General features: G+C 40.7%; 1 protein-coding gene across 3 annotated transcripts in view; it reads left to right on the forward strand.

Moving 5' to 3' along the window:
- The window catches only part of RGS6 (regulator of G protein signaling 6), a 221,703-nt gene that overhangs the window by 158,480 nt on the left and 42,074 nt on the right, over window positions 1-21,149 (forward strand). For all 3 annotated transcript variants that reach the window (XM_072336881.1, XM_072336879.1, XM_072336880.1), the window contains exons 4-13: window positions 2,879-2,929; window positions 4,340-4,446; window positions 6,478-6,529; window positions 9,030-9,094; window positions 12,019-12,095; window positions 14,596-14,677; window positions 15,182-15,256; window positions 16,340-16,438; window positions 17,438-17,499; window positions 20,625-20,735. In XM_072336881.1, the coding sequence (XP_072192982.1) occupies window positions 2,879-2,929; window positions 4,340-4,446; window positions 6,478-6,529; window positions 9,030-9,094; window positions 12,019-12,095; window positions 14,596-14,677; window positions 15,182-15,256; window positions 16,340-16,438; window positions 17,438-17,499; window positions 20,625-20,735 (781 nt within the window). The remainder of the gene's footprint in view (window positions 1-2,878; window positions 2,930-4,339; window positions 4,447-6,477; window positions 6,530-9,029; window positions 9,095-12,018; window positions 12,096-14,595; window positions 14,678-15,181; window positions 15,257-16,339; window positions 16,439-17,437; window positions 17,500-20,624; window positions 20,736-21,149) is intronic.

The raw sequence follows: 21,149 nt of genomic DNA on the forward strand, positions 1-21,149 counted from the left end.
CGGTCGGTAGAAGACAGGCAAATCTGATTATGTATGGGTCTACATTTTCTATGTAAGCCCTGGATTTTCTGGAAGAGCTAGAACAATTTAGGTCGAGTAGGAAAGGTATTGATTACAGTGGTGGTGACTCACCTCATTAAGTGCATCTTGCCAATGGCCTCACACCACTTGAAGTATTTTTTAATTTATTTTTCTATGGCTGGCCAGTCGTTTGTCATGTTGACAGGCAGTGGCCTTCTGAGAACACTAGCTACTATTACGGGATCACTGAGGCTGAACGGAAAAGGAGAAAATAGCAGGAAATATAAAACTGCTACTCTGTCTCAAAACCAGGTAGGTGGAAAAAATGGTCATTGTGAATCTGTTTGAGCATAAGGTGATAACTATTCTTTTGGGGTTAAGCAACTTCATCTACCTTGGCTTCAAAGAAAAGCCTAAAGCAACGAAAATAAGTTTCCTAACAGGTGGGTAGGAAATAGATGTTCTCAGACTGCTGATTACCCTTGAACTAAGCATACAGATTTGGAGAAAATACAGAATACCTAGCAAAGAGCACAGAGGATGTGCGAACCATTCCTCTACCTAGAATCAGCAATACTTTATACTGTGAAAACCATCTGTTTTCAGAAGATCTCAAATGCCCTGTTAGTGTTTAATGGAAATGTGTCATGGTCAAGGGTTTCCCTTGGGTGTCCTCTGGAAGCACCCATGAAATGTGGAATGTGAAAATCAGTCAGAGAAATCTTTCTGGGAAGGTGAATTATGGGGGGACTCATTCAGGCCTAATCTACTGAAGAGATTAAGAAGAAATTTTCATGAAAATGTACAGATAAAGCATCCATGTCTTGATCTGACAGTGGAGGGTCTTGTAAGGGATACAGTCACATCTCCACCACCTTAAAAGTATAAATCTAATTTCTTGTTTAAGAAAGGACATATAGAGAGTTTATTGATAGGCAAAACTACGTTGCAGGGATGGAATCAGCCACAAGGAAACGCAAAGCCAGTGTGAGATTAACCCTAAAAGTTGAAGGTGTTGTAGGAGATGGCAGTGAAGAGTTTTCATTATGATTGAATATTAATTAGTGACATGGCTATTAATGATGACAGTAATTAACAGAGGAAGGAAAGACTTGTCATTGTCCCGAGGGTGAGTAATCAGTCTTGGCAGGTGATAAATAATGGTTCAGCAAACTCAGCAGAAAGATAATCTGTCTGCCTCAGGATAACTGGAGAACAGCTATAAAATCTTCCAGGCTCTTGGCAACATTCAAGAATGACTTCATATTTTTAAGAGACAAATTAAAATCCGTGATCTCTAATGTTGCTTGTATTCCGGAGTAACTGATCACAGTAGTTCTGACTGAGTCAAACCTTTATTTGTTAATCTTAACAGCAAGAAGAAAGATTGGTGAAATGGCTTTCAGCGTTGTTTGAATGTTTGATTAAAATTCAAAAGAAAAGTAGAATATGATCATTCTATGGAGAGTTAATCCTGTGTTAATTATCCTGTGTGTTTGGAAAGGGATTTATTGGAATGCACTTTACCTCCCCTGAGCAAGACAATGAACTAACTACTCTAAAAGATGTTCAGATATGAGCTGTCACATCTTTTGGGAATGAAATGACTAAGAGAGTACCGCAGACCTGTAGTCTCAGGCCAAAATCAGGGAAACCAGTGGACTTTTTAATTTGGAATATGAACAGAAAAAAAGCACCAAGAATAATTCTGGCTTACCTTGGGTCAAAACAGCAAATTGTGATGTTTTGTTTTGTTTCTAACAATATAGAAGGCTTCAATTTCAGTCTTCTTGGAATGATTTTCTAAACCCAAATGTTTGTTGTACCTTTAGGCTGTTTTTGTTTTGCAGAAGGCAGCACCCATATTTATAAAACTGAAAGTTTTATTAACAAGCATGTCAAAACAACAGTTACAGACTCCAAATGTTTTCCTATATGTTTTGTTGTTTTTTTTTAGCTAGCATTGTGTCTGCCAGTAAAATCCCAAGCAAATGTCCTGTGTATTGAATGCACAGAATGCTGTCCATGGACAAATCAGGACTCACTAAAAATGTGGCTTATTGCACTAGAGAATGAAGTGCCACATTTTATGGCTGAGAGTCTACGTATTCTACTGTTAAACAGTAACTTCACTGAAAAGCTTGCCAGTTTCTTGCCTATTTATTGTATAAGTACATGTAACTAATGCAGGGTGTGCAGAAATGGGCTAAAGCAGTAGTCAGCTAGGACTCTGAAATTTGTAAGGCTGTAAATTAGTTGAAATGTATTTTATTGGGGTTCTGTTGTGTGACAGGCTTTGTGTCAACTGTGTTCCTGAGTACCAGAGTACAAAGAAGGGATCACTAGTCACACTCTCTTCTGCAAGATGCTGCTTGTCTTTGACACAAACTAGACTTTTACCTCTCTTTTTTTTTTGGCTGATAACTCAGTTCCACATTTCTTATGATTGCCCTGACATTAAAGATGCCAGATGCCACTAAATGGTCCTTCATCTTCTTGCTGGATAGTGCTTTCAGAAACAGAACTCCTTGTATGCTGAGGTGAGAGAAACACAACTGGGAGAGAACAAGTTACACGAAACCATTAGTGTAGCAGTTGACCAAGTGTAGGAAGTCTCCTATGGCACTTGGGCTTAGTACCTATCAATGAGTATATGATTACAGTGTGATACAGAAATCAAAAACAGTTTGAAATCTCAGGAGAGATAAAAAAGAAAATGGAAAAAAAGAGAATAAAGCATATAAGTTCTTTTGTATTTCATCTCAATGTTATCTTTCTCCAGGATTCTCAAAAACTTCTTGGTCTCAGTGTTCAATGCCTTCTTTTTTCCCATTTATTGATTTATTTTATTTTGCAGGTGCTGATATTGTACAGTGGCTTATGAAGAACCTCAGCATTGAGGATCAAGGTAAGGTGAACCATGGCTGGGAATTAACAGACATTTCAGCTGTTATTGTGTGTGTGCCATAAGAGAGTACATACTACTTCACTGCAGAGTGTAAAACAGTAGAACAACAAGGTTGATTTAAGCATTTGGTGAGAAGGAGGAAAGCAGATAAGAATCAGCAATGTAATTAAGTCTAATATCTTACAACTACAGTGCACAGAAAGCACTTTGTAGGAGTCCTGGTGCGTCTGTGAAATTGTTGCTACCTAAGAAAGCCTGATGTATTCTAAGGCTGTTCCCAGACCCAGAAAGGAAGTTGGTAGATGTGTGATGAAATGGGTGAATGCAGTGACAGGACTCCCTGGTGTGGAGAAGAGTAGCCACAACTGACAGGACATGGTGGCCAAGGGTGACGCAGACACCAGTATGGGATCAGATGGTGATCTATCATGGCAGCTTGATAAATGGATAATGAGCCATAAACTGTGATCAGTGTTTGGGCACAGTCCAAATAGTCCACACTTCAAAGAAACCAAAATCACCTTTTACGTGGTTGAAAACTATTGGGGGGTGGGCGGAAGAAAAGGTCTTGTACAGGCCCAGAAGTTTCTTTTGCTTAAATGGAAAGAAGAAAAATATATTGAAAGAAAAAATCAACATTTCATTTTGCAGTCTGCTTCTGCTGTCACTATGTGAAAACAGGAGTAGAGGCAACATTGACTCACCCAGGGCAATTTTTACACACATCTCTTCTCATGAGTCCAGTCAAGTTCAAACCTGAATTTCAGCTGCAGACAATGGATTTATTATCTGCCTGGGCATGTGTGATAATCAAATGTGTATTTTGCAAGTCTTAGACAGTAGATGCAACTTTTGACAGTTGACATCAGTTGAAAATCTGTGCGAATCATAGACTCATAGAATGGTTTGGGTTGGAAGGGATCTTTAAGGTCATGTAGTTCCAACCCCCCTGCTAGAAACAGGGACATCTCCCTCTAGAGAAGGTTACACAAAGCCCCATCCAGCCTGGTCTTGAAAGCCTCCAGAGAGGAGGCATCCACAGTCTCACTGGGCTTTCCAGTGTCTCACCACCCTCACAGGAAATAATTTCTTCCCAATATCGAGTCTCTCAATCTACCATCTTCCAGTTTAAAGCCACTTTCCCTCATCCTGTTGCTACATGCCCTTATAAAAATTCCCTCCCCACACTGCTGCATCTAGGGAGTTTCATCTGTATTTTAAGGCTGCTTTCTGCTCTCCTGCTTTGCATGATTTCATTGAAAGGCATGTGGATGAAGTGTGATTGAAACATGGCATATGCATGTGAGGTCACGGTGTGACTCATCCGCCGCCTTGCTGCTGAAAGCAGCTGTGCAGGGTGCATCATCCTGACACATCTGCTCTCTTTTCTCTTTTTCTACTCTTTAACAGGGGAAGCAATACACTTGGGAAGTCTTATCGCTGCACAGGGTTATGTCTTTCCAATCTCAGACCATGTCCTTACCCTGAAAGATGATGGGACATTCTATCGTTTTCAGGTTGGTAAGCACTCTGCCCTCCTTGTGTGTCCCTTTCTGCTGTCCACTGGTAGCACAAAATTGAGTAGCCACTCTCCTGTCCAAAGTGGACCAGAGCAAACTTTGGAATCAGACATTTGAGCTCCAGTGCAATGAAAAGTTCATACTTCTAATCTTCACCTGGTTACAGGCTGGTGTGGGAGGGGGGCATGCTTCAGCCTTTGGCTCTGTTACAAAGAATGCATAACCTTGGCAGCTACTTAAGCTAGGACACCTCTATCCCTCGTTGTCTCTGTGCCTCCAGATATGTTCATTTTTTAAAACATCCTGTGCTTGAGCTCAGTGCCCTTTCCAAAATTTGCTGCTGTCACCCTCCTAGATAACTGTGTGAGCTCTGCAACAACTCCTTTTAGACAGATAGAGTAACTTTAAAAGAAGCAGTAAGTTCAAAACCAGAGTCCTGTTGTTTAATCCTGCTGTTTAAATTTCTGTTTTTCTGTTATTTGATCTCTGTCAGCTTCATTATCTTTCCTGTGACTTCTATTCACCCTACCATTTTTCCTTTTCATTTGTTTTCTCCTTTTTCAGTTTTTATTTGAAAAGCACATTCTCATCTCTGCATCTGCTGCTGCTCATGCTCACAGTCCCACTGCTAATATGGCATTGTTATCACATGAGACCAATGGTATGGGGAACAAAAAAACCAACAACAACAAAAAACCCAACAGGAAGATCACAGACCTAAATGTCTCTCTGACCGACCACCTTCTGGTTACCTGGCGTTACTCAGGCTACGATTTTTCTTGACAGTTCTCTTGATTTTTACAGAATCCTACTATTCCCATCGTACAAGACTTGGCAGAAGCAGGGCAATGCTGATTGCCTGTTTAGCTGCCTTTTTGTGACACCATAGGAGGTTTAGTTCTCCAATAATCCTGTGCCAGATTTCAAAAGCGAAGTATCATTTAATTTCTTATGTTAAACCTGTGTAAACGACATCATCAAATTGTCTTGGCTGCTTATTGACTTTTTTTTCCCCTCTCCCCTTATCTTTTCCTGCAATTGTGTTTACTGTTTGCCTGTTGTCATTTCCTGCAACAGTTCTCCTCAGACCTTTTCTGCAAAAATAAGCTGATAGGATCACTTTTCTTTTTCATTACTGCACTTTCCATTACTTGACACATTCTACCTTGACATCAGTCCCTCCTTAACAGTAGCTCATCATCTTGTGAAGTTCAGGAGATATGTATCAGTGAGGTGTATTGAACCATGTATATTGTTTGATCCCTCTGAGTTTTCTCACTGTACGTAGGTGCAGGGGATGGTCTTTGTATGTGTACAATGTCCTGGGCATTTTTGTGGAATTGCATCACTAATGCAAAACAGTGTTTTATAGTTTGTGTGGTCACAAGGACGTTATTTTTCATTCTTGCCAAAACTGAGATACTACCAGATATAGTAATGTCTTGTAATTAATTGTTGCAACTGCAGTGTGCAGACTTGGATTGAAATCCAAACCAGTAAGTTTAGCAGGACTTCTGCTTTCAGAATGACCTTAATCAGCTGAGTTCTGAGCTCTTGCATCTGATTTATTTTAAAAGTGAATTGTTTTGTTGGCTACCAAGCAGACTGGAAGCCACTAAATAAAAGCAAGTGGCGTGTAGTGTATATAAAAGGCCACAAAGATTTTTTCATTGTCCTGCATAAATAAGTAAGTAAATAAATCTGGAGGCCTGTGAATTCTTGGGGAAAGAGGAGGCTCTGGTGATAGAGAGTAAAGGGTCTGTATTCAGATGAGAATGAAGGAGTGTCTAAAATGCCATCAGGGTGGATGTCCTCAATAAGTACTTCCACGTTTCTGCCTGCAGTGAGGAATGTTAGAGAGGATACCTTTCTGGAAAAGCATTGTCACTTTTATTGAGAGCTGTAGCAGTGTTCCCTTCCCCTGTGAGTAGAGACTGGGCTTGGGATTCTTTTTATGCTTAAAATTTTTTCTGCATCTGATTTGCTTTCCATCTCTTAAAATATGAAAATGCTTATGTTGTTTCTTAGGCACCATACTTTTGGCCTTCAAACTGCTGGGAGCCAGAAAACACAGATTATGGTGAGAGCATAATTATTTCATTGCAGAAAGCTAATACAGAAAGTTTGTGATGGAAGAAATTCTCCTTTGGCTGACACGTTCAGCAGGGCCAGGATTTCACATGCTGTTGCCTTCATTCTCCAGTAGCTCTGTTCGTTTCAGCAGGATTTATGGCAGGCAGAATGGTGCTCTGTGGGAATCTTAAATAATATCGGTACAGCTTTTGTAGGAGAGCATGCTTTGATCTGTAGCTGAATTTGATATGTTGATCAATAAAAAGTTACCTCATTTGGGCACTCGTCTGGCTGATCAATACGTCAGTATATAACTGATGGCATCCTGTAGTTAAGCTTCTGTGATGCATGACATCGCAGTTTGTGGGTTTTTTTTTTTAATTTAAGATTACCAGCTTCTAGCTGGTAAAAAGAGAAAACTGAGTGTGGTTTATGAGCTAATAAACTGTAACATGGGGTATTAGACGTGCGAATGCCTGCAGACAGTGATAATACATAAAGAAACGATGTCAGTATTGTTATCTTTAGCTGTCTCCATGCAATATTGCTGTCTCTTCTAGAACTACACTTCTTTCACAGCTAAATGATAAAATCAATTGATGCATCCTGGTGTGGTGCTCAAACAGGAAGTGAATCCATGTGTGTGCCCATAAAGCAGGAGCTTCTGGAAATGCCTCTTTTGAAATACCTCATAATCTAAGATCAGTTTATAACTCCTTCCTGAATAATCATTTGTTCTTTCCCGAGTAATAATTATTCACCATTATTCTGGAAGTCATTCACCAGGGTGGAAAAGCAACTTGCCATGGTGTCTGTCATGTGATTGTTCATTTGCAGTCCTCCACTGCAGGGTGGCTAACACAGACTTATGTATTTATATGAGGGGACTGCTTAGGACAAAATGCATTGCTGTTCATTGTGTGCAAAATGACTTCCAGATTTTACAAACAGTCACAGTATATGTGCCTAAACTGTACCAAATATATTTTCTTTAACTATCAGAGTAACCGTCTTAAGAGGGAGGTTCTGTTTCTGCCTATGGTGTTTGTTCAGTAACTGGATTCCACTTCCTGGCTATTGTGCAGCAAAGGCATTGGGTGGAACAGTGTACCTCAGAATCAAGCCCCATGTGAGCCAACCCACAGCTGGACAAGCTACAACTGTATTAGCTCTGAGCCCTGTAGGGACAGATTTTCATCTATCCCAGAAATCTCTAACATATGCTTATAATCAGCCTCTGCATATCAGGGGTCTGTGCAGATGGAGTCTTCCCAGGAATTAATCCCAAATTAGCAGTAGACCCAAATAAAACAGAAATCCCAGCAGCTCTTCATACTTTTGTTATTTGCATAGATCCATTCACAGGACAGTAACAAACCTGCTAATGGCAGCTCACTGCCTCACGTGGAGAAGTACTGCAAGACTCTCAGTTTATTTGGTGTTATAAATGTCTCGCAGGTGAAGCTACTTTTGAGAAGTATAGAAGTAAATATATTTGACCAAGTCAATCAGCTCTGGTTATCATGCATAATGTTGGCTTGTTATAAGGACGTTGGAATTACAGGAATGGCATTGAAGAAAATAACACAAATAGCACTGTTTTTTTGTTGTATTTTACATAGATGATGAGGTTCCCAATGAAAAACACTCATGGAAGTGTCAGAAAATCTTACTTATGTGCAAATCAAAATCATGTGGTTTTCAAAGGAAATCCAAATGTTATTTTCTGTAGAGGATGCTTTGCCTTCTGCCCCTATGCAATTCACACCCGGATTTCATCATCAAATGAGAACACTGGATCTTTTTTATGTAGTTCATTTCCAACTGTGTACCCTGGGTGTGTTGGGGACCTTTTGTTTCAGCCTTTAGTGGAAATGGGCTGAGCTGATGGTCCAGCAGAGCCCGTCCCAGAAGGTAGCCTGGAACTGGTTAGGTGTCCTCTGCTATCTTGACCCTCTGAATCCCAGCTCACACCAATTTCTGCAGTGTCTGCCTGTGGTGAAATGGGTGAGGGCTTTTCTCAGCTGTTTGAGATGTATAAAAGAAGTGGATGGAGCAAATGAAAAATTGCTCAAGTTAAATCTGTATGATCCAGCCAGTATTTCTGTTATCATTTCAATGTCATGATTTATTTTTTCCTAATTATTCTTTAAGAGGAAAGGAAATGCAGAGGTATACAAGGCTGCTCACTTTTGCAGGAATTCTTCCAAAGTGCTGACGGGAACAGGTTGCTAATGCTAAATCTTTTACCAGCCCCAGAAGTAATTGTGTCTTTCTCAGACATCTTGTTAGGTCCCAGGCATCAACTCTCAGCACTTTTAAATGAGATGTCCCAGATGTTTAAGGCCTCTGAGATTGCTAGCACATAATGTCAGCTGGGTATTCAGCCCTCTCATTCCTTGGCTTATGTTGCCTTCAGATGAGAAGATTGTGTAGGTTTGTGTTTTCTTCAGGTCTTGTACTAATAATCTATCCGTAATTGTTTTCTGTTCTGTTTTTCCCTTTAGCCATCTATCTTTGCAAACGGACCATGCAGAACAAAGCTAGGCTGGAGCTGGCCGATTATGAAGCCGTAGGTACACTCCTGCTAAAGTTTAAAGTGTGGGGGCATGGGGGAAGGCTTTGTTTGCCAGCTGAATGCTTCCACTTAATGCCTCAGCGTCAGCCTTCACTGTGTGTCCTGTTTTAGCTGTCAGAATTTGTTGCAGGTTGATCTGGAAAGAACATCAGGTTCATGAATGAGGAATGTCCCTAGTTCTGCAGCCTCTCCAGTAAAGCATCAGCACCAAGAGGCAAATCACACAAAAGTTTACATTGGTTCTCTCTTTCCAGTTAACAGTTCCTGGTTTATATAATAGATATGAACCTGCAGAAAGCACGGATTTTGGGATGCATAACTGAGCAATTAAACTGCTAATGAGCCATGGCATGTAGTTACATGCTATACATACTGTATAGTTACATACTGTAAAGGGAAGTTTTCAGTTATGAAGCTTGGACTGTATTTTCAGAATGCTATCACACTTATTCAGGGAGTGTTTTCCCTTACAAAATTATTATTCATAAAAAATATCACCAAACTTGGCTTCAGATAATGCAGAGTTTGGGTCAGTGGGGATGGGAGGATGGAGGTAGAAGTGTCAGTGTTGAAATGAGTTTCTTTGAATGCTAGCAGTGTACATCAGTCTGACCAGCTGAACTTTGCTTTCTGTCTTTCTTCTCATTTACTAGTTCAGCAGCATAACTGTTGAATTTCCAGTCTGGATTTTTTCAGTGTTTTTTACAAAGATGGTTCTGATGGACTTGAATATTCACGTTAATTGTTGGACACATCTATATTGTGTATATTACAGGGTGTTCTTTATTTTTTTTCCCCTAGAACAGATTTTCTCCTTCTTTGCCTTCTATTATATTTATAGGTCTTTTGTACACATAGATATGCATATGCACCGTTTGGTTCTTTCAGCAGAGAGCGTACAAAAATTGCCACTTGTCTAATCCACCCTTGTCCCGTGAGTTCTAATAGTGAAGTACAGACATAAAGGAAGGAATATAATAATCCATACGCGTTTATACCACATTTTGCTATATTTTCACTTCTGCGTACTTTTTATTTCATCATTAAAACCATTAAAATTGGTCACAGCCAACCAATTAACTGTAAGTACTCTAAATATCTATGATAAAGCAACAAAAGACAGTTCAGCACACACTCCCACACATGCCATGAGGTTATGGCTAAGTACTTTTGCACATAGTTGTCTACTGAGAGTAGCAGTGCGCCAGTGATGGCAAATAATTAGATCTTGGCAGTCTCTCATTTTTCTTGTGAATATTGCATTGCACAATTAGAGGTCGCTTCTTCATTCATACTTTGCTCTCTTAATTAAAGACAATAAGATAAAAATGGCACTGACTCTTCCTAGTCATTATGGGAGCTGAAGCAGACCCAACACTGGAAATGTAAACTGAGCACACATGAGAGAAACAGGTTTAGAGGAGTGGGAAGGAGTCCTGCACATTCAGTGCCAATTTGTGGAGACATAGCATGAGGACGTTTCTCTGCAGGCACCAGCCCTGCCCTGGAGTTTCCAAAGAGAATCTCTACAAAGCATCACAGGGGACATCTCATTTGAGGTTCTGCTTGCATCATTCACAGGCAACTTCCCACTCCCAATTTCTGCTGGTGAAGCAGAGCTCTTCATTGTATGATTGAGCTTGCATGATTGGATTTAACTTTAATTTATAACTGGCCAAACATAAGCATGATTCAAATAATGCTTCAGTTGGTGATGTTTCATTGGCTTCATCATATTTGCTCCAGAGGGCACATATGAACATAATTGAAAATAAAAAATAAATCGAAGCCACAAAAAAAATTCTTTTTACAGATATTACAAGTGGTTCACAGTAAAGGAAATCATCACAGCTTGGCACAGCTGTAAATCATTTGCTTAACTGTTTTCCTCCATGTAGAAGGCTGAAACTCTTAAGTGGACTTGGTGGTAACTGAGCCAAGCTTTGTCTTGTGTTATACAAGAGCTTGAAGTAAAAAGTAGGGAGACTTCTAGCACTGAAATGAATGTGCTTAAGCATTTCCTTGAAATAAATGGAGTTGATGTAAAAAGAACAGTACAACATTATTCATTTTCCAAGAAAATTTGTAACAGTTGAACCAGCTGTGATGGGTAGACAGGTTAGTGGTCTCCTAGGCCTCCTTCTTCAAGTGGTTGTGGATGTGTGACTTCAAGGTGCTGTTTGAGCCTCAGATTCTGGCCATGTCAGTGAGCTTGACCTTGGTCTGTGAGGAAGTTACATCCATCTCCAAATGCTCAGATTCTGATGCTCTCTGCAATAGACCTGAACTAGAACTCTTACTTGAGATGCAGGAAAAAGGCTGCATCTGGATCTGGTCTCTCAGTGAGCTATTTTCATTGTTCAGACAAACAAGCTATTTCCTTTTGTGAATCATTCTGGCAATTCCCAGACTGGAGCGCAGTGCAGCTGCGCAGTGCTCTCAGGGCTGAATGGAGCAGGGAATGCTCAGGCTTTACACCTTAGTGAAAGGGACCAATGTTAGGAGGAAGGGGAAGTAGGAAGGAGAAGGAATCATGCAGGTGGCAGCCATCTGCTATCAGAAATGGAAACTGTCAGCTTCGCAGAGCTTCTCAGTATTATCTTTTGGGAATAAGACCATCATCATTTTACTAATAGAACTCAGGCTGTCTTCATCACACTCTATTACTTCTCCTGACAGGGTCCTCCTGGCTGCAGTCTGAAAAGATGTGTCATGACCTTGCTTTGCCTGTGGGATAAATCACCTGAAACCAGCAATGACTTCCATGCCTTGAGTTCTCCAGCTTAAATATATATATAAATAAATAAATAAAATGAAGGGGAAATAAAATTAACTATCTCCCAACATACTAACTGCTCTCAAGCAATTGTTGTAATTTCCAGAATTAATCATTCTTAACTATTTTCATCTTTTGTCAGGAAAACTTAGCAAGACTTCAGAGAGCATTTGCAAGGAAGTGGGAATTCATCTTCATGCAAGCTGAGGCCCAAGTGAAGTGAGTAATCCTGGAGCAGTGAACTGCCCCGTTATCTAGGTCTGCACAGAGAGGGGGACTCTGAGAGTTTCTCTCATAAAGTCTTCACTGCAGCTAAGCTCAGAAGGTGCTGGTAAATCATCAGCAGACTGGAAATAGTAGAGAGCCAGTTGCTAAGGTTTGTGCCAGAATCTGAAAGATGTGTTTAATTGTCTCTGTGTAGAAATGCCCATCAGGAGTTCCTGAGCCTCAATTTTCCATGTGAGACTGGGTGATTCACTTGCACATTCTGCTTCTACTGTTGCATAGTATTTTTATTTCACGTAAATGAAAAGAACAAAATTTTGCCACCGGTCTACATAACCCTATGCTTGTAAAGTATTTTTAGAATACTGTTATTTAAAAGTGCTTATAAAGGTGGTATTTGCAGCAGACTGTGTTTGTTTTTCTCATTTATAGCAATCCCCAGTCAACTCAGCTGTACCTCTATTTTCTGCACTCCAGTTTATGCTCCTGACAGTGTGGAGGATTGGGTACCACTTACATGAAACTTGCTCCAACTAACTTTTTTTCCTGTCTTCTACTCATAGTTGAAATGTTCATTTTTGTTCACATCTTTCCAAAAGCAGTTTGATGTTGTTAACATGTTGTTATTATTGCTGCAAAATGAGCATCGTCCAGGGTTTGTAGGCCAGCGTACTTAACAGACAGTGTGCCCACTTTGTGCATGCAATTATCTCCTGTAAAACTGGAAGACTGATGAAGGTGGTATATAAGAATACCGGTACTAATGGTCTGTATTGATAGAAAGAATTTGCACTTTCAGCATTAGATGCTAAAAAGTTAAGGGACATTTTTACTTGAGGGTGTGGCTGAGGCATTGGTCTTAATCTTTGATTAACTCGTTGGAATTTTGATTAATTATTTGCTTAATCACATTGTAATTAGGCACTATTTAAGTACATGGTAATTATCCTCAAAATAACAAGGCAATTAAGGGATTTTTTTCTGAAGAGAATACCAGAGTTCTGCTTAGAAGAAAAAATGAGAAGTTACACTAGCAGTTGTACGTTGAGTTACTTACAGGTTTGTTGCCAAAAGGAAAAAGATCTCAGTCAAAACAAAATTCTGCATTCCATCTGCAGCACAAATTGCCACCTAAGAAAGAGATTTTAATTTTGGATTTTTTACAGGGTCAGCATTGCTTACTCATCTCTTCATGGAGAAAAGATGGGTTAGAATTCGCAGTGTAATGTATGGCAGTGCATTAACTAAAACAGAAAATTGAAGCAAAACACCTAAAAACATTTCGCCTGGTTTTGCGTTCTGTGTTTGCTTCTCAGCTCAGCAAAGTGAAGTGGTGTCTGGTGGCTGCTCGTGCTGAGCTGGTTTCTTACCTCAGCCAGCTCCAAAATGAGCTGGACTTAAGGATTTTGTGGGGAGGGAAGGGGTGTTCAGACACTTCAACCTCAGTCCACAGTTTCCTTGGTACACTTCTAACACAGACTCAGCTGGGGATCACTGCCCCTCTATAGAAAGACAGGAGAGGTGAAAACCTGATTGTCAGAAGCTGTAGCTTGCTTGGGCTTTCTCTCACTGCTGTCATTATCCCAGGTGACAGCAGTGCAGAAAGCCAGCACGGGGATGCTGTCAGCCTCTCAAGCCTACTCTGGAGGCAAGGGTGGTTCCTTCTCCTTGGGTGTCATCTGTTTTTCTGCAGGGAGGTCCTGCAAGCCGATGGTGACTGTATTGTGCTCGTGTGTAGAACTGAGCATCAGACATAAACTGCTAGATGCTGCCAAGAGATAGCAGTAGAGCTGCTTTGAACAACCTGCGGTGGCCTTTGATGTGTATGCTTTGAGTGAATCAATTTACTGGCTGCATTACGGCTGAAATTAGTGACTTACACCTATGCAAACCCCATCACATGTCTCAGATGAGTGCTGACTTGCACAGCACTGTCAGTGAGCTGAGCCCTGTTACTCACACTGTCACCCTCCACTGTCAGCACCAGGTGGAGATGCTCTGTTGGAATCTCCAGGGACAGCGACTGCAAGTGTTGTCTGTGCTGTCACTGCTGGTGAGGACTTGGGCAGCTGCCTCGTAGGAGTCTGTGGTCATAGCAGTGAGTTCTCTGGGTGGAGCAAGACCTTCTGAGGTGGCCCTTCAGCCTGCAGGAGAGAGATGCCCAGAGATACAGGCCAGATGATGCTGACAGAGCCAAAGCTAAGTGTGAGCTCCTGGTCTGGGAAGAGAGCATCAGGAAAGGAAGGTTTTCTCATCAAATGGAAAACAAACAAACAAACAGATGTTAAGATAAATTTTCCATCTTAATAGGAAAATTTCTCTTGACACACATTGCAGTAAACATCCATGATGTTTTGCACATGACACATGGCCTTGCAAGTCAGACTGTAACACTTCTATAACAGTAAATAAATTCAGGTTTCTGAACACTTTTGTCACTGAGTTGTGTGGTGACTTGTGTTTATGCTTTCTTTTTTTTTTTTTTTTTTTTCAGAATTGACAGGAAAAAAGATAAAACAGAAAGGAAAATTTTGGACAGCCAGGAAAGAGCATTCTGGGATGTGCACAGACCTGTGGTAAAGCCCTTTTAAAATGATCAGTTTTAATTCTCTTAACACTGTGCCGTGAATTACACAGTGATATTGTCTGTGAAGTCACTGCATGCATTTTCCTCACAATTCAGAACAGGCTTCTGCAAGATTATCTCAGCTGTTATTGGATTGAGCATGCTTGGAACTGTTGACTTGGAAATATATGATAAATGTAAAGTGTTGAAGATCTTCTTTTGTGCTGGTGGAAGAAAAGCGGCTTAGCCAGTTTGTCACAGACTTCCTAAAAAGAGCTCTTGGCTGAGGCACTTCCTCTTGGTGCTGAAGTGAGGAGTTAATGCAATTGATGCTGAGATGCCAGCTTTGGGTACGTGCACTCTCTTTAGAAAGCATAATCATCTGTGGGAGGCAAACATAAGGAAAGAAATTTGGACAAGATCTAAACTCTATTTTAGGTAGGTAAGGAAGCATGCAGACTGAAAGCAGAAGACAATAATGTGATAACCATGTCTTTTAATTGTCTCTTTTCAGCCAGGCTGTGTGAACACCACAGAAATGGACATTAGAAAGTGTCGTCGTATGAAAAACCCACAGAAGGTGAAAAAGGTCAGTTTGAGTTTCTGGTTTTGTTTCTTTCTTTTTTAACATAAGTCATTCTTGACGCCTAGAGTATATTAGACTTACCTAATAGAAATCAAATGACGGGTTTGGCAAATGTCAGTTCTGTTTTGATTTAATAGATGAATTTACTACTGCAGTTTTAGCGATGTATGTATACTGACTCTACATTCCCATAAAAATAAAATCAGTTGGCAAAAATACTTGGGCCACACTTTTCAGAAGTTATTTGGATGCAAGTTTTCTATCTGCCTTAATAATCTCAAAGGCTTGATCATTAGCAGCTTGGATTCTCTTGACTTCCAGCAAGTTCTTACTCTTATGTGTTTTTATTAGTTTTAGAGGTTACACTAGACTCCTAACATCCATCGGTAGTTAGATTGCAGCAGAGCTATTCACCTGTCTCTTTTGAACATGAAGTGAAAAGCAAAAATACTAAATGACAGGGTAGTTGTTATTACTTTCAGTGCAAATCTCTGTCCTGAAAACAAATGGCTACAAATCAATCTGTAGGTTCACATGAACTCGAGTGACTGACACCTGGTTAAGTTCTTTCTTTGATATGTAGTTTTATGACAAGAAATTCAACTGAGTGGAATTAAAAGGAAGAAAAAGGTTGGATTCTAGTACATTTTTTCTCCGTTTACTTCACCACAACAATCATTCGCAACGTTCCTCTTGCAAATACAACAGGCACAGACCTCAGACCTAAAAATTATCAGCTGCAGTTTAGTATTTAAGATAAACTGCTTCCTACTTACAGCATGTAGACTGCAGCGGCACAGAGTGGACACCTCATATGCAACAGGGGAAGGTCTCAGGTGAGAGTGTTTTGCTGGAAAACAAGCTGTGCAGGAAGCCCTGAGCACACTGCTGGCTTGCCTGCAGACATCCCAAATGCAGGCATCTGCAGCATAGTTTTGCTCCCGGCTGAATGATTGTTTACCTGTGCAGGAAAAAAAAATAGTAGGAAATTGTTGGCTTATTACCCTGCTGTTTTGCATACTGCACTTCTCATTGCATAACAGAAAAAGTTGTAATCTCTTCTGTTTGTTTGCTTGTTCCTTGCAGTCTGTGTATGGGGTTACAGAGGAATCTCAGCCCCAAAGCCCTGTACATGTGCCCTCCCAACCTGTCCGCAAAACTACAAAAGAGGATTTCCGTAAACAAGTAAGTAGATGTCCGTGTAACAGTTCAGATTTCCTGAGAACTGGATACATCTGGAACAGTCAGACAGCTGTTTGCTACTTAAAAAACAAAAAGAGCATTTAACGTTGTAGAGATATCAGTAAAAACCACTGTTGCTTTAGCTCTGCTTGATCCTCACATCCTTTATGTAAAGCAGTAAGTGTTTAAAGATGTGTATTAATTGAGCAGTGCAGTTATGGGTAACACTAACCTTCTGATTACTTTCTCTGTGGCCAGTAGGGGGATTAATTTCCATCCATTGAGGATGCCTGAAAAGTGGGCTCTGACAAAAGCTAGAGAAACTGGCACACCCAGAACATAGGCACGGTGCTTTTGGGGAACTGAGAAGAAGTTATTTGCAGAATTACTCTGAGGAATGGCTATCTGCATCATGTGTTCTTGCCCCTCCATGGGGAGCTCTCCCTCAAAATTGCTTTCCTGCAAGAAGCAACCCTCACTGAAGCAGGAGCTGCTGGGTCAGCGTTTTAGTAAAGGCAGCATTAAACATGTTTCTTAGGCAGCCAGTTTTAGAGTGATCTTCTGAAGTAAGCCTGAACACTACATCTCTTGAGCTTTTTCTGTCATAGGCAATATAGGCTGCAGAGTACTGTGAAGATCTACTTTATAGCATAGTACAAATGTACTTTGAAACCTTTATTTTCTTGGTTAGAGAACTGAAAGTATGTGTTATAAAAAGAGGGTCACATTGCACTCGAGTTGTCTAGGAACCTCAGCCCCGAATATGTCTTTCCTACTTTTAATTATTTCTTCTGAAGCTCCCCCTGGGACTTTGCCACATGAAATGGAGACGCCTGATGGAAGCAGCTAGTAAGCTGCTTCTATTACCTGGGGGAGGGTCCCATTTCTTTATGAGTTACTTTCGAGCTGTTTGGAATGAGAAATCGATAGTGTGTTGGGATGTGATCAATGCATGCTGTGGAGCTCCTGGAGTGTTAATGTCCTTGTCATCTCTCTCCTCAGATAACTTTTCTGAACTTGCAGATAGACAGGCATTGTTTAAAGATGTCCAAAGTAGCAGAAAGGTGAGTGTCCCCATGTATGTGATTTTCCATTACTTCATCTGAAATGTAGCTTTTCCAGAAATAGCAAGTAGGCAGGAATGCACAGAGGCTCGTTCTGTTTCTGATGAGCAGTGAATCCTTTTTCCTCCTAACCCGGACATGCTGCTTGTCTGCTGACCACTGACATTTGACACTTGCCCTTCTGCCACTGAGAAAAAGTGAGTGAAAAAGAAGGATGTCATACTGTAAAAGCAAAAGAAATGTGTAGGAAAGTACGAACAAGTAAAGAACGAGCTCAAATTTAGCTTCCTGAGAGTGACAGCTCCTTTACTCAGATACTTGTAAGCTGTGCACGTTTTCAGTGGAATTGCTGAGACAAATGTAGGGATCAGCATGCTTTTCTGTAACATCGCTTTTAGAGCAAAACTGTCTTGAACACGACAGGCATGACAAGGGATGACTCTTTCTGGAGAAATAACAGGAATTTTTACTTAAACAAATTAAAAAGAGATTCCCCTATGAAATTTTGTGCTTTGCAGTGCTTGCTCCTGTAATTAGCGTGCGTAAACTAAACCAGGCAAATTAAATGGCAAGAGCTCAACAGAAAGTTCCTAGTGGCTCATAATGTTTATCAATTTAAATTAAATTTTATCCAATTGAAAAGAAAATATTCAGAGGCTTTCTGAAATCCTTCACACACAGTTTTCACTGTTGAAATTAGGACACTCATATTGATGTTTTGGTTCTGTTTTCATCATTATGTGTTTTACCAAAAATTCTCACTTTATACTGAATTTACCTACAGTGACCTTAATATACTGTGACAGTAATAATTTCCAGGCTGGTAATTTACAGACAAGCAGATGTGTTTTGCTTGAGTTTTTTCTGGGTAGGTATTTATTCAATAAGATGGTCTCAACAGAACTGATTCACCATGAACATCGGGTCCTGTCCACGCAGCATACCTGTTGTTCAAGTTACACTGCCATGATAAACATGCCATTGTCAATGCCAGAAGAAAAATCTATTAGTTTTCAGTAGAACTGGGCGAAAAACAGTTTTCATGTTCTGGAGAGACTGTGGATGGCAGCGCTGCTGGAGGGCACCAGGCTTTGATGTCCCAGGGCTTGGCACAAGGTGTGGCAAGGAAGGCCCTGGAGGGCCCAGGAGTGATGGGGGTGAGTGAGAGGGAATGAGTTTGTGTGGCCTGAGTTGACCTATTGCTTGAAATGAAGCCTGTGTTGCCTGAAGACTGCGTTTGAAACACTGAATGCATGCTCCAAGAAATGTTCTAAGTAAGGATGTGCTGTCAGTAGTAGCAAGGCACTTCTTAGACTGGGCTCTGCTTTTAAGACTAAGGCATCCCTCAGGTGCTCCAGGAACACAGGGAACAGTTTTTCTGCTTCCAAAAGTAACAGTAACCTGAAGTTACTGTGAAGGCTCAGCAGGGCCCCCTGATAGTGAGAAAGACAGATTCTCAGTGCAAGCTCTGCCCCCTTCCATGAACTCTTAACCATCACCTCTTCTGCCAGAAAGACAAGGCATCACCTGAAAAGCCAAAAGCACAGGTCTGCATTTTGGCAGAAATGTTTTCCCTTAGGATTCCCGCTGCCTGTAGCCTTGTTTACACAATGAGGATGTAATTCAGCTCCTGTCATTATGCTGAATCAGCAACATGTGTTTAGCAAATCCTCCCTTATTTCATCTATTTTCTCCCCTCTGATGCCACCTTATTATTTTGTTACAAGCTATTCAAGTTTCACAGCAAATATCTCCTGATGCATCCTCTGTGTTGGCTTTGTTGTTGTTGTTGTTGCTTTTAAAAAACCAACCCTCTCTCTCATTGATGTCTCTGGGATTGCTTCTCTCTGAAATTGGACTCTGCTCCCTCCTCCAACCCTTGACCCACAACAGTCTTGAAATGTAATTAATGAAATGAGATGAGACAGCCCTGAATGCCCTGAGGGGCAGTGGGAACCTGCTGTGGTTACAAAAGTGTATGATTTTAATGCCTCATGATAAGAGCTAGGACAAACAAAAAGAAGTAATTATTGTAGGGCAGGTCAGGGAAAGTTTCTGCCTTTTGTGACCCGTGGTTTCACAAGGCATTTTCTTTCTCCTGCCTTTTAAAGGTGTGGAAGACCGAGGGGTAACACTTAAGGTAGACAATTGCAGTGAAAGTAGATTAGCTTTCAATATGGTGACATTCAGTTAGATTATTTAATTAGTTGGCAGACTAAGGCAGGAAAAGGAAGAAGTGCCTTGGAGTATTTAGAATATAGATTGGGACAAATTTCTCTTGATTTTTGTTGCTGCCTTCCTTTCATAAAATTGCTGCCTTGTCCCAGCTCCCACGGAATGCCCAAGTTATCTGTGCAAGCTGAGATGGGCCTTTTCCCAGGAAGCTCTTAGTATTAGAGGCTGTATGCCTTACCTGACTAGGCTTGAGGTGGAACAGTATAAAAGCTAGGTGTTTATTAAATACCTGTATAGCTTACTTCATTTTGCATTAATGATTATAAACTACACTGAAGCATGTTGCATTAAGTGCCATTGTGCTAACTGGTAAACTGGCAAAAACAAAATGATATATGCTGAAGATCTGATACTTAGAACTGTGATCTTCCAAAGGCTTAAGTGTGTTCTTTGCTACAGCGCCTGACAGTATTTTGATGAGTTACTCACCATGCTTAAAGTAGTGAGTGCAAAAGCCTTTGCAAAACAAAACAAAACAAAAAAGAAAGAAAGAAAAAAAGGGAAAGGGGAATAGCAACATGCAACAAATGTAGAGAGGATGTGCTTCAGAGGCACGCTGCTATCTGTGGGAAGTCCTACCATATCAATTCACTCACTGCCACATCAGGCTTTCTGTAGACATCTCCACTGAACCAACCTTGAGTGAACTTGTGAGTGTTGCAGAGAAATCCTTGCATGCACCCTTCCTGGAAAAACAGACTGTTGTGTGAGAGTACTGAGAACGGCGCTGATCCAAACATGGCAAAAAAGCCCTCCAATAAGGGTGGGGGGGAAGAGAGAAAATCTATATCTCTGATACACAACTGAGAGTTCAGGCACTGATTTGTCTTTTTCTTCTTTTTCACTTTTTTTTTTTTTTTTTTTTTTTTTTTAATATATATATCTGTCAGTTTAATAGCGTACACAGAGCAGTATGTGGAATATGACCCCTTTATCACTCCTGCTGAGCCTTCCAATCCCTGGATAAGTGATGATGCAGCTTTGTGGGACATTGAAATGAGGTAAGGTTTGGCAGTTTTAGGTAATATTAGAGTTGTCTTGCAGTTTTATTGGTATGCTTTTCCCATGGCTCTGCTAGGATAGGAAGTTTGATCTCTGTAACTTCACAAGATATGCTTGCATAACTGGAGTTTAAACGGAAGGTTATCATTTATTATTTCTGTGGATTATACAGCCCTTTCACTTCCACGTGCTTAATTTGCATTACTTTGTAAGTTAGGGCATTTTCATGCCCATTGAGCGCATGTCTGGGCTCAGCTCTGACAACCCACTGATATAGCATACTGCTACAAGATCCTTGTTCCAGCACACCTCCTTTGACCCTTGGGAGCCTGCTTTCAGGTCCTCCCCAAGTTGTGGAACCCTGTTAAAGATGCCACTGGCATACAGGACAGGTTGGGTAGCAGCAAGGTGCT

The sequence above is a fragment of the Excalfactoria chinensis genome, chromosome 5 (genome assembly GCF_039878825.1).
Source record: "Excalfactoria chinensis isolate bCotChi1 chromosome 5, bCotChi1.hap2, whole genome shotgun sequence".
Classification (NCBI taxonomy): domain Eukaryota; kingdom Metazoa; phylum Chordata; class Aves; order Galliformes; family Phasianidae; genus Excalfactoria; species Excalfactoria chinensis.